Genomic DNA, 13,967 nt, shown 5'->3' on the forward strand with positions numbered 1-13,967 from the left:
GCAAAGCAGCAGCAAGGTGATGGACCCTATACAGAGGAGAAAATGTTTGCTGCCTTGAGGCAAATTAAGGTGGATAAATCCCCAGGGCCTGATAAAATCTTCCCTTGGACCCTGTGGGATGCTATTGCAGAAAATGAAGTGGCCCTAGTAGATATATTTAAAACATTCTCAGGAACGGGTGAGGAGCCGTAGGATTGGAGGACAGCTAATGATGTTCCAGTGTTTTAGAAAGGCTCTAAGAATAAGCCAGGAAACTATAGGCCGGTGAGCCTGACAGTAACAGTGTGAAAGTTATTGGAATGTACATATAAGTGTTTGGATAGATAGGAACTGATTAGGGAAAGTCAACCTGGCTTCATGCATAGTAGGTCATGCCTAACCAAACTTAGAGTTTTTTGAGGACTTTGCCAGGAAATTTGATGAAGGCAAGGCAGTAGATGTTGTCTACATGGACTTTAGTAATGCCCCTGACAGGCCCTTTCTTGGGAGGATAGTCAGGCAGGTTCAGTCACTTGGCATTCAAGATGAGGTAGTAAGTTGGATTAGGCATTGGCCTTATGGGAGAACCCAGAGAGTGGTAGTAGATGGTTACCTCTTTGACTGAAGGTCTGTGACCTGCAGAGTGCTGCAGGGATCGGTGCAGCGTCCATAGTCGTTTGCCATCCATATCAACAATCTGGATGTCAATGTGAAGTGTCAAGTTAGGAAAAGGGGAAGTACAATGAGATCTAGGTGTCCTTGTTCATCAGTCACAATTCCCTGGATGGCGGGACTGTCATATGTTGAAAGATTGGAGCGACTGGACTTGTATCCACTGGAATTTAGAAGGATGAGAAGGGATCTGATTGAAACATATAAGATTATTAAGGGATTGGACATGCTAGAGGCAGGAAGAATGTTCCCGATGTTGGGTGAGTCCAGAACCAGAGGACACAGTTTAAGAATAAGGGGTAGGCCATTTAGAACAGAGTTGAGGAAAAACTTTTTCACCCAGAGAGTTCTAGATCTATGGAATGCTCTGCCTCAGAAGGCAGTGGAGACCAATTCTCTGGATGCTTTCAAGAAAGAGTTAGATAGAGCTCTTAAAGATAGCGAAGTTGAGGGATATGGGGAGAAGGCAGGAACTGATTATGGATGATCAGCCAAGATCACATTGAATGGCGGAGCTGGCTCGAAGGGCCAAATGGCCTACTCCTGCACCTTTTGTCTATTATCAATATGGTAAACTGGATCAGTAGATTTGCAGATGCCACCAAGATTGGGAGTATAGTAGACAACGAGGAAGACTATCAAAGTTTGCAGTGGGATCTGGACCAGCTGGAAAATGTCTGGAAATGGCAGATTGAATTTAATGCAGACAAGTGTAAGGAGATGTACTTAGCGAGGACCAACTAGGTCAGATCTTCCACAGTGAGAAGCAGGACACCAAGGAGTGTGGTAGAACAGAGGGATCTGGGAATAATTCCTTTTAAGTGGTGTCAAAGGTAGATAGGATCATAAGAAAGCTTCTGGCACACTGGCCTTCATAAATCAATGTATTGAGTACAGGAGTTGGGATGTTATGTTGAAATTGCATAAGACATTGGTGAGGCCCAATTTATAGTTTTGTGTGCAGTTTTGGTCACCTACCATACCTATAGGAAAGATGTAAATAAGATTGAAAAAATAAGGAAAACATTTACAAGAGTATTTCCAGGGTTTGAGGACCTGAGTTATGGGGAAAGGTTGAATAGGTTAGGACTTTATTCCCTAGAACATAGGAGAGTGTAGGGGAGATTTGGTAGTGGTAGAGATAGGGTAACTGAAAGCAGACTTTTTCCACTGAGGTTTGGTGAGACTATAACCAGAAGGCATGGGTTAAGGGTGAAAGTTGGAATGTTTAAGAGAAACATGAGATGGACCCTCGTTACTGTAAGGGTGGTGAGAGTGTGAAATGAGCTGCCAACTCGACTAGTGGATGCAGGTGTGATTTCAACATTTCAGGGAAATTTGGATAGGTACATGGATGGTGCAGTATAGAGGGCCATGGTTGAGGTGCAGTTTGATGGGACTAGGCAGATTAAAGATGGGCCAAATGGCCTGGCTTGGCGCTGCAGCATCCATGACTATATCAAAAATTGTTGAATTTTTTAACAATACCAATAACATTTACTACCTTAAGGAATGTGACTCTATGGTTTTGATAGCTAATTTTTAGTGTACAAAAGATTGTTGTACTTGAAATAATATGATCTAAAACTTGACTTCAAAAGAGATATTAACTATCATGTAAGTATCGCAACATCAGACAGTTCAAACCACTGCTCCTTCACTACAGAGGCAGACTGAAGTGTATTTTCATTGTACAACTAAAGAACTTTATAATTTCAAGAGGAAATAAATGCACAGCTGCTCGCCATCTAATATTGCTGTGGGATCCATGCACATATAATTACAGCATTATTAACTTCAAAATTATATGCATGCAAAGTTAAATGGAATTTAAATTTTTACTGTACTTGAGGTTTTCCGTGGTTTTACTTTATTTTCCCTTTTTTGAGATGGTGAGAGGGATTAGGTATATTGTCACATTACCCATTCAGATTTAAAATAGGTTTATAAAGTCTGTAAATAGGATGCTGTTTTTTTTCAACTTATAAGCAAACTTGATTTGAAAACAGTACTGTTTGGTGAAGTCTGTTTTAATCCAGTTTGGAAATAAAAACAGGACAGTTTAATTTAAACTATTGAATTTGAACAGTTCTACATTCCAGTACAGAACCTTCTTTGGGGAGTCTATTGTAAACATATTATAGAATATTCTTTTAATATAACGTTTATCTCTGGAGAAACATTTAGTAAAACAATGAACAGTGATAATGGTGGGGAATATTATAGAAATTATAATCAGGGACAGAAAATGAGTGGTCTATTGAGAAGGAAAACCCAGCATGTATTTGAAAGTAAGAAAGATCCCTCTAATGATTCAGGGTGGAATGAGTTGGGGTGTTTAGTACACAGTGGAATTCTCTGGGTTGAAATTGTGACCATTGCTTTACATTAATTATATATTCAGGATTTACAAACGTTTGTAGATTTGGATGTATAAATCACAATTCCAAATTTGTAGATGATGCAAAAGGAGGAGGCAAAGAGGATTTTTGAAGTAGCTAATAATAGATTTCATAAGGCTGTATAATATTAAATAGAAGAGATCAATGTTAAAATGTAATTCAAGTTATTAGACTCTTCCATGAATATTTACAAATGTTTGCATGAAATGAAGTATATTTTCCTTTGAAAGCAAAGTTTAATGCTTTCCCATAACTAATTTCAGCAAGTTATATGTGCACTATTCAGCATTATTGCAGCTGACCTTTTCTTTAGGACTGAAATAAAATGAGTCATTGCATGGTTATTAACGCACTTCAGCAGAAAATGACATATGAGGTTTATGAGGAATGTAATTTATTCACTTACTGCAATGACATTTCTCTTTGCTGCTAGAGCTCTCAGCACAGTGGATCCTCAACATCTCTGGCATCAACCAAAGTTTGTAGTTCCATAGATGATAATGAGGGGCCAGGTTGCGAAGGTATGAATCTTAGATCTTTGTGGAGAAATATTCATTTAACATGTAGTATTTTTGTTACATTGGTCTATTACAGTGTATAGTTTTTTCTCTTTTATAGTTTATGTTTGTTTTTTTTGTCATGTGTGAGTGTACCAGTTAATAGTAGGGGAAGTTTTTTTTAGCTTTCTATAAATGCTTCAAAAGTAAAACTCTCAAATGCTGGAAATTTGAATTTAAAACTGAAAATGCTGGTAACTTTACCAGGTGAGGCAACTTCTGTGAAGAGACAAAGATAATTGAAGTTTCAGACTGAAGACTTCAATCAGAACTGGGAAAAAAAGATAGATTTAACAGAAAGATTTACATTACAGAAAAATTGGTAGGGGTTGGAGAGAACAATGGGGAAGGTCGAGAATAGACCCTCTGATGCACCATCAATAACTCTCTCTGAGATGTAAAGGCGAGATATTAGCTTTTATTGACTGGAACAAGCAGTGGTCGACCACCATACTACATCCTGGAGACAGAGAGGCCAGGCTCAGGCCTCAATCGCCTTTATACCGGGGTCTGTGGGAGGAGCCACAGGAGCAGTCAGCAGGGGGCGTGTCCAGACAGGTATATGTAGTTCACCACACCCTCCTCATTTTCTCTGCAAGTTAACATTCTTATTTATCTCTTAATATTTCTAAGTTCTCACAAATGGTTATCAACTTCAGGTGTTAACTTTGTTTCTCTTTCCACAGATGAGGCCTCACCTTTTAAAGCATTTGTAACATTTCCTCTTTTTGTTCTATGTACAATATACCTCCTTGCCACTCTTTACAAAATCTTGCAAGTTGTGAAGGTTTCAAGTATTGAATTATGTGCATTTTTAATTATCAATGTTATTGTCCTTGATACATCTTGCAGATTAAAATTAGATAATTTATGGAGAACTTGTTCAGCATTTATCTTATACTGCTAACTTTCTGAAATTCTCATAATGATCTTTTGGGATTTCAGGGTTTCCCACTTTGGGTGTCATTATTACTCTAACTTTAGAATTTTTAGTTGTCTTCCATTATGCAGTTCTAGCTATTCATGGTATTTTCCATTTATACCTTGTAGTTTAATGTGTTGATTTATAAATTTCCTCAGTTTTTAAATTTGTCTCAGGAATTATCCATCCACAATAATGTAATAACACTATGTTACTATGGTAGGATTGTTTTTGGGAAGAATAATTCACATATAAGTAGAAATACAAATAACTAATGTCATTAGATTTAATGTAATCTATTATACAAATACAATAATGTAATTTTTTATGACCAATAACCATAAAATATCATTAAAATGACATATTTTAAATGTTAAAACATTTTAGGTTAGAAATTACTGTTGGCAATAACAGTAGGACTATACCCATGCATTATATGTCTTTCTCTGACATTATTATATCAAAGGCGTAAACCTGTTCATCTGGTTAGCACTTGCATTGAAAGGGAGTATTAAACATTTTTCACTTTTATGAATGACAGTAATTTCAAGCCTATAGTTTGACTCAAAGGTCTTATTTTCTCGATGAAGTGTTTAACTAGTACCTTTTTATTGCAGAAGTTGTGGAGGAAGAGTTCCAGGTGCCAGCATCTATAGCTGAACGTTACAAAGTTGGCAGAACAATAGGGGATGGAAATTTTGCAATTGTGAAAGAATGCATGGAAAGGTTTGTCTGTTGAAATGGACATCTTCGTATATTGAGTCTATTGTTATATCTGGTTGTATTTTCCTTAAAGGTATGTTTGAGGAACTAGTAATTAATAAGCACAATTAAGTGACTAAAGTGGCTTCACATCTCCTTTCCTTGGTATTGTTCAGATATACTATTTAATGAGTTTGTAAATTCCTTGCACTATGTATAAGTTCCTGATTCATAATCGGTAAGTGTCCAGTTTAGGAGCCCCTGAAAATAAGTAATGCAAGGGTCTTTACTGTGAACTTGTGACCAGGGAGCCTATCAGATTTGAGGCCACAGACCAGAGGAACACCTCCTTGATGGTGTACCCATTGAAGAAAATGTTATCAGTTTTTTACAGTGCTGTTGAGGACATTGCGATTAAAAAGTGTTTATTGAATATCTTCATGGTCTCCAGATCATAATTTTTATTAAATCTAGTCTGACTGCACTTGCAACTGTTTCTTTTAAGTCGTACTTGTTCTGAGCAAGCATTTTAATTTTTTTTTGCTTTTTCCATTAGATCAACCAGCAGAGAATATGCTTTGAAAATTATTAATAAAAGCAAGTGTAGAGGAAAAGTGAGTACAGAAATTCTTATTTTTTCTCTTAAGCTGCTACTGCTTGAAAATAATGTACTGGATTTTCATTAATGGATCTTGTCACCAGTGTTCCTTATTCCCTTAAATGTAGATGATCCTGAAGATGAACCACAATATCCTGACTGGTGGCAGGGCCATGAGTAATGCTACAGGGTGATATGGGTAGTTTAGAAGAAGCGCTGCTCTTGAACTCATACAGAAAAGCTTCAACGTATAAAAAAATGTCCTCCCTTAGCACTGCCATCTGTCTAAGATATCAGTCAGATTCTTCATTTGGCATTCATAGCAAAAGGATTTGAGTTCAGGAGCAGGGAGGTTCTACTGCAGTTGTACAAGGCCTTGGTGAGACCGCACCAAGAATATTGTGTGCAGTTTTGGTCCCCTAATCTGAGGAAAGACATTCTTGCCATTGAGGGAGTACAGGAATCAATCCCAGATTGATTCCTGGGATGGCAGGACTTTCATATGAAGAAAGACTGGATCGACTAGGCTTATACTCACTGGAATTTAGAAGACTGAGGGGGGATCTTATTGAAACGTATAAAATTCTAAAGGGATTGGACAGGTTAGATGCAGGAAGATTGTTTCCGATGTTGGGGAAGTCCAGAATGAGGGGTCACAGTTTAAGGATAAAGGGGAAGCCTTTTAGGACCGAGATGAAGAAAAACTTCTTCACACAGAGAGTGGTGAATCTGTGGAATTCTCTGCCACAGGAAACAGTTGAGGCCAGTTCATTGGCTTTATTTAAGAGGAAGTTAGATATGGCCCTTGTGGCTAAAGGGATCAGGGGGTATGGAGAGAAAGCAGGTATAGGGTTCTGAGTTGGATGATCAGCCATGATCATACTGAATGGCAGTGAAGGCTCAAAGGGCCGAAGGGCCTACTCCTGCACCTATTTTCTATATTTATATGTTTCAGTAATTCTGATGGGAAATGCAAGCCTGGAAATCCTGAACTTACTGTTTTGAGGTCTAATTTCCTTACCCAGCTGTGCTGCACACTGAAGTGAGTGGAGCTGGACTTTGCTGGTATTCCCTAGTATTTTGGTTTAGGAATCCTATGTTATGCTAGTTATGGCTTACTGGTTTCGTTAAGGATTGTAGACCTGCAGAAGTGGTAAAGAGGGGGTTATAAAAAGAGAGAAATGGAAATACCCTGCAAGTTATACAGGTTATGGAATTGCAATATTAACTCTGTTTCATTCTCCACCAACAATTCCTGACCTCTTGAGCATTTCCAGCATTTTCTGCTTTTATTTCACACATACAGCAGTTTGTGTAGGCAGAGATTATCTGGCTTTTTGGTTTTCTTCTTTGTATATTGCTTTTATTTTAACGTATTTGTGTTTATTATTTTTAACTTTTGTTGGTTTAAAAAATCGTGAATTTATTTTTAGATGTAAGGCATCAGGAATGTATATATATCTGCAAAGCTGCTTTCTGTCAAAAGCTTCTAAAATCATTTTAGAATCATTCCATTATTTTTTTTAAAGTCTTTTGGCTAGTAAGGGATATAATGCAGGACTCTGCAAGATAGCTTTTCTGCATTCAGAGGAGCCTGCGCAAGCAAATTCTGAGCCACAGTTTCTGAATTTCTAAAGCATCTAAATAAAGGTTAAAATCTAAGAAAATTATTTTTAAATGTAATTTTTATTTTTCAAAATTACAAACAATCAAATTTTAAGTAATGTTAAAAGGAAACAAATATAAAAAAAGATAACTTACATTCTTACTGATCCTCACAGAACTAACAATTCACATTCAAATGAATGGAACAACGCTTACAAAATGCTGATTCTGCAAGGCTACTGTGGAAAGTTAGATGGTGTGAGAACCCAGAGAGCTGGCTAATTGGATACAGCACAAGTCAGACGGAGTCTATGGAGGGGAATAAAAAGTCAATGTTTCAAGTCAAGACCTTTCATCCTGATCTGATGAAGTCTTGATAAAAAGTCTCAGCCTGAAACATCAACTGTTTATTTCCCTCCATTGACTTCCTGAGTTTCTCACACATTTACTGTGTGTTACTCATGGCTTCTAGCATCTGCAGAATCTCTTGTGTCAAATGAATGGATTTATTTCTGACTCAGATTCTGACGACAGGTACATACATTCTGAAGAGTTCTGGCAAAGCTTGTGCTTGACCATTAAACTTGTTGGGAAGTGCAACCACAGAGCACTGTCAGCGAATTACTAGTAGAGTTTGCCTCATACTTGTGAATAAGTCTGTGGGGCTAAACATCTTGGGACTTGTGCTGAAGGAAGCAGTGCTTCCATGTACACTAGAATTTCTGGCAAAACCTAACAAGAAAAAAATCAAAATGTTTTTAGATAGAAAATACCTAAAGAGGTATGCACAGAGAATGGGAATTTGTTACTGAGGAAGAGGATCATCTGTTATCGTATAGAATAATGGAACAGTTCAAAACAATGATGAACTAGCTTTGTGGTTGCATTGACAAGGGTAAGCAGAAAAGTTTTATGATGTTATATTACAAAAATAATGCTTCTTGTACCTCTTACAGGAGCATATGATTCAAAATGAGGTGTCCATTTTAAGAAGAGTTAAACATCCAAACATTGTTCTTTTAATTGAAGAGATGGATACACCAAATGAACTTTATCTTGTCATGGAACTTGTCAAGGTAAGACTATTTTACTGATGAATGAGTAATAAAAAAATAAATAATTTGATAAAATTTGTTAATAATGCTTCTGAAATATATAATCAAATCAAGTTTTAATGACTTGAAAGCAGTAAAATTATTGAAATATTTACATCTATGTAATTGCAATCTACTGGAATTTTTGATGGATATATTTCTCAAAAGGTAACCATACACTGATATAATTTCTTTAGGGTGGAGATCTTTTTGATGCAATTACTTCTACCAACAAATACACAGAACGTGATGCCAGTGGAATGCTTTACAATCTGGCTAGCGCTATCAAATACCTGCATAGCCTTAACATCGTGCATAGGGATATCAAACCTGAAAATCTATTGGTAAGTTATAAAATAAGTATCATTGAAAAATACTACTGTATTTGATAACAGAGCAAAATGTGAGCATATTAATGAAACAATGTAACAATAGTCCATCCTCATAGAAGGTTCCCTATAACTTTTAAATCATATATTTTTATTATTAGTAAAGATTATTTTTCAAAATAATGGTGAATATCAAAAATACCTTTATGAGATTTATCCTTGCCTGGTCTGCTTTAAGTGTAGCCCCGGTTGGTGAATTGTTTTTTTTTTAATTGTCACATGTACCATGGATATGGCATTCATGTAGATCATTCCATTCCAACAATCACTGAGTAGTACAAAGATAAACAGTGACAATGCAGAATAAAGTGATTACAGTTACTGAGGGAGTGCAGTGAAGGGAAAAAATAAGATGCAAGGCCATAACAAGGTAGATTGTAAGGTAACGAGTCCATCTTATCATATTAGGGTACCATTTAAGAGTCCTAAGACAGCAGGAAAGAAGCTATTCTTGAGCCAGGTGGCACGTGCATTCAAGCAATTGAACTCTGTCCGTGGTGCAAGAGGAGAGAAGGAGTGTCTGGGTGAGGTTTTTGATTATATAGGCAGCAAGAAGTGTAGACAGACTGAACAGGGCGGAGACTGGTTTCTGTGAAGTGCAGATCTGTGTCCACACCTCTTCTGCTTGTTGCAGTTTTGGGCAGAGCAGTTGCTATGCAAAGCAATGATGCACCATGTAGGGGCTTCCAGTGAGGCATTGATAAAAATTGGTGAGGATGAGGTGGACATCTCCAGTCTCTTGAGGAATTAGAGGCACTGGTGTGTATTCATTGACTGTGTTATCTATGTGGTTGGTGGTGTTCACTGCTAGGAGCTTGACGCTCTTAACCCTCTGGACCAGAACAGCATTGGTGCATGACATGGAAAAAGGAGCATGTACATTACCTCCCCCCCCCCCCCCGCACCCATCCTGACGTCACAACCATCTCGTACGTTTGCCTGACACTGTGGGAAAAATGATTGTCATGACATCATGCCATCAGAATGCCCTCCCTGTGCTCCAACTCATTATTAATTGAGAGTTGGCCTACCATAGTCAGAGCAGAGTTGGGCCAGGTGTATAGGAAATAAAGGGGAGTGCGGAGGTCTCAGCCTTGTGGGGCACAAGTATTGAGGAGGTGTTGCTGCTGATTGCTGTGTGTTGGTCAAGAAGTCAAAAATCTGGTTGCGAAGGGAGGAATGCCACATCATCATGTTTGCTTCTGATTCAAAGAGAAGACTCCAGACATGACCTTTTCTGATGTAGGTATCACTGAAATCACAAATGTCTTGTTTCAATGATTCCTATATCAGTAAAGATAAGCTGATTTTGTCAGGACTGGAGCATTTTAGCTTCAGGTAAAGATCATCAAGTGGGACAAAGGCAGCTAAGAGAGCTAGACAGTAAAACAAAAAAGAAATCTGTTTGTTTTAGTTGGAGGTGGAATGATCATTAGTCAGGTAAAAACTTGAGTTAAGATGACCTGAGGAAAATAACCCCACCTAAAAGATGTCATCAGGCTGGTGGCCTGTAAGGGTGATAAAGGCAGAAGCTCTTGTGGAATTTACAAAGTACTTTGATGTTTCTTTAACCTACAAGACTCAGAAACCGAACTAACAGTTGGAGTTAGGCTGGGCGGTTCTTTTCATGTTGATATTCATACAGTGGGCCAAATGGTAACCTTCTGTGCCAGAAGTATCTGCTATTCCACTCATTACCATTTAAACACAATTGTATTGTGATTATCAAACAGCTCAAAAATATATTTTATATTTTAAATATAAAATATCAAATAACACTCTTTTCTGTTATTTCCAATTAAGGACTTATTTAAGAGATAAAATTGGTCAAACAATGTTAATGCCGAAGCCTAATGAAATAGAAACTTTAATTCAAAAAGGAAAAATTAAAAAATTTACTTCTTGGATGTATAATTTGATTCAAAAACAGACAAACAAGGAATTCATAAGTCAAGACAAAAATAGGAAACTAATTTGAATATTAAAATTGATTAAACAAGTTGGTCAAGATTATGTCTTGACAGTATGACAAATACAATAAATGTCCAACTTAGATTAGTACAATACAATTTTTTACATCAATTATATATTGCACCACAAAAAATAAATAGATTAAACCCAAATTTATCTGATCAATGTTTTCGATGTAATCAAGAAATTGGTACTTCTTTACACTCATCTTGTTTTAAAATTCAACCTTTTAGGATAAATTTAAGAGTTTTATTGGAACAAATTATTGGAATACAACTTCCACATAACTCAATATTATTTTTACTAGGTGATATAGAAGGGATAAAACCGAAACCTAAATTGAACAAATATCAGAAAGAATTCATAAAAATTGCACTGGCAGTAGCCAAAAAAGCTATTGCAGTTACTTGGAAATCAGATTCATACTTAAGTATGGACCATTGGAATAATGAAATTTTTAGCTGCATTCCACTTGAAAAAATTACTTATAATTTAAGAAATAAATATGACATATTTTTGAAAATTTGGCATCCATACTTACAAAAGATAGGATTAAGTATATAGGTCCTCCGAAGATAAAGTTCTTAGTTATCTGGGGAGAGAAATAGATATATATATTAAAGCAATTTTGAATTCCATGGAGCATGTGGGGATCTTCTGATATCCAGGCAGTCTTTCTTTCTTTTTCTGTTTTTTTTTCTCTTTTTATTTAGACAGGGATGTAAAGGGGGGAGGGGTTAAGGGGAGGGAGAGAGCTGATATTACACTACATTATTCTATCATTCTATGTAACTATCTTAAAAATTGAATAAAAATATATGTAAAACAGCTCGAAGAACTGGGGAAAAGTTTTTCAATGTTGTGTTTATTACTTCTATAAATCTGGATCTATCCAATGCAAGTCATATGTGGGTTAGAAATACATATTTATAAATTAATCTCAATTTAATTTAAAATAGTAAAGCTGGGACAAGTTTCTGAGGTCACTTACATGATACAATTATTTATCAGTTGTACCATTCAATTGTGACCTGTTTATTAATTATCCTAATTCCAGCTTTACATAAAAATATATTGAATTTACAAGCTTAAGTCTTTGTAGATTAGTGGTCGTTGAGGCTGGACACTTTTAAAACACTTAACAGTTGAAGAGCATTACAATTTTATATACTGTATGTGCCCCACTTGCTTGCTTAAGTAGCTTGAGCGGCCAAACACAATTGTGTTCATAATAAAAGTGGCTAGGATAAGAAGATAGGAGATAGAGCATAATTGCCTTCTCTAGGCATTCCAAAATGTTTGAAATGCAGTCACTGAGGGAAATACGGTTTCAACATAAAATGGTTTTGCATGTAACCAGGTAATTCATTTGAGATATGTGTTGGCTTTGATGCTATGGGAGGATTCCCTGTTGTCCTTGAATACAGTTTTGGATTGTTTTGCATATTTGTAATGGAACGAACATTCTATTAGTGGAGCACATCTTCTCTGCTGCAGTGATATGTCAGCCTACGTTTTCTGATGAAGTCTTTGAAGTTGAGATTAACAACAAGACTTCCACACTCATAAATCAAAGACAAAGTAAATTTATTATGAAATTATGTATTTGTTACCATACACTACTTTGAGATTCATTTTCTTGCATGCATTCACAGTAGAACAAAGAACTACAACAGAATTAATGAAAAACTACACATAAACAAAGACTGACAATCAATGTGCAAAAGAAGGCAAACTGTGCATATCAAAAAACAGGTAAAAATGATAATAACTAAGTAAATAAATCATACTGAGAACATGATTTATCAAGTACTTAAAAGTGAGACTATATCCGTCCCATCACAAACAGATAAAACAATCCAGATCTCTGTTCAAGGACAATAGGGAATCCTTCCAGCATCACAGCCAACATGTATCTCAAATAAATTACCTGGTCAGCATGCAACATCTGTTTTGCTTTAAAATGAAACTTGGAATCATTTCGAGTGTTGAGTAAAGTTATCCAAGCTGGTTCAGGAGCTTGATGGTTGAAGGGTAATAACTGTTCCTGAGCCGTTTGGTGTGGGACTTAAGGCTCCTGTACTTCCTTCTGATAGCAGCAGTGAGAAGAGGTCATTGTGTGGATGGTAGGGGTCCTTAATGATGGATTCTGCCTTTTTGTGGCAGCGCTCCTCGTAGATGCACTCAGTGGTGGGCTGGGCTGTATCCACTACTTTTTGTGGGCTTTTCTGTTATTGAGCATTGATGTTTCTAAACTAGACTGTGATGCAACCACTCAGGATATTCTCCACTATGTTCCGCTCTCCACTAATCTCAAAAGTGAGTTGGGATAGAATATTACCAATGAACAAGGAGAAAAAAGTGGAGCCAATGATCTTTTAAAAATTCACATTACCCTCTTGAGAGAAGCTAGTCTAAAAATAAATGCTAAAAGCTAACCCAAAATTCACAATTCACTGCAATGTTTTATAATTTGTCTTTAGAACTGCCTCAATTGTACTGAGCATGTAGCAAACACAATGAAATTTGACTTTATTGAGGGCATTAACAGGTTAGCCATTCACACTGGGACCTGAAGCCCCAGAATACCTCAAGTATTGACTTCATCACCAGAAATACTTCATAACTTATAGCTTCAAACCCTTACTGATTTTTCCCTAGCTGTCTTTATCTAACCCATGTTGTATTGCTTACTCAACTATTCTGTACCTTTTTGTCTGCCCATTGTTGATCGTCATAAATTGAAAATATGAAATGCTTAAGTACTGAGCTGTTCTCTCAGGGAATAGGTTGATGCATGCATGATGTTGACTACAATTTTATAAATCAAAATGGCCAAAATCACAATGCCCACAGATACTGCTTGACCTTATGTTTGTTTCTTGCATTTTCTACTTTTGTTTCACATCTGTAGCACCCACAGTTTAACTTCCTTTAAAATTTATTAGATTTCTATTTAATATAATTTAGTTCTTACAATTGTTTTTAATGTGCGATTTTAACCGCTTACAAAAATTCTCTCTCAAACGTGCCTTTAGTTATTTATTTTCCCCCACTTTTGCACAATTTCTGTTTT

At 36.5% G+C, this 13,967-nt stretch overlaps 1 protein-coding gene across 1 annotated transcript in view; it reads left to right on the plus strand.

Moving 5' to 3' along the window:
* Nucleotides 1-13,967, plus strand: part of dclk1a (doublecortin-like kinase 1a) — a 278,189-nt gene that overhangs the window by 207,904 nt on the left and 56,318 nt on the right. Inside the window, exons 6-10 of the mRNA XM_059963285.1 lie at nucleotides 3,487-3,574; nucleotides 5,150-5,258; nucleotides 5,791-5,848; nucleotides 8,394-8,513; nucleotides 8,729-8,875. Coding sequence (XP_059819268.1) covers nucleotides 3,487-3,574; nucleotides 5,150-5,258; nucleotides 5,791-5,848; nucleotides 8,394-8,513; nucleotides 8,729-8,875 — 522 coding nt within the window. The remainder of the gene's footprint in view (nucleotides 1-3,486; nucleotides 3,575-5,149; nucleotides 5,259-5,790; nucleotides 5,849-8,393; nucleotides 8,514-8,728; nucleotides 8,876-13,967) is intronic.

Source organism: Hypanus sabinus, chromosome 3 (assembly GCF_030144855.1).
Source record: "Hypanus sabinus isolate sHypSab1 chromosome 3, sHypSab1.hap1, whole genome shotgun sequence".
NCBI classification, from domain to species: Eukaryota; Metazoa; Chordata; class Chondrichthyes; order Myliobatiformes; family Dasyatidae; genus Hypanus; species Hypanus sabinus.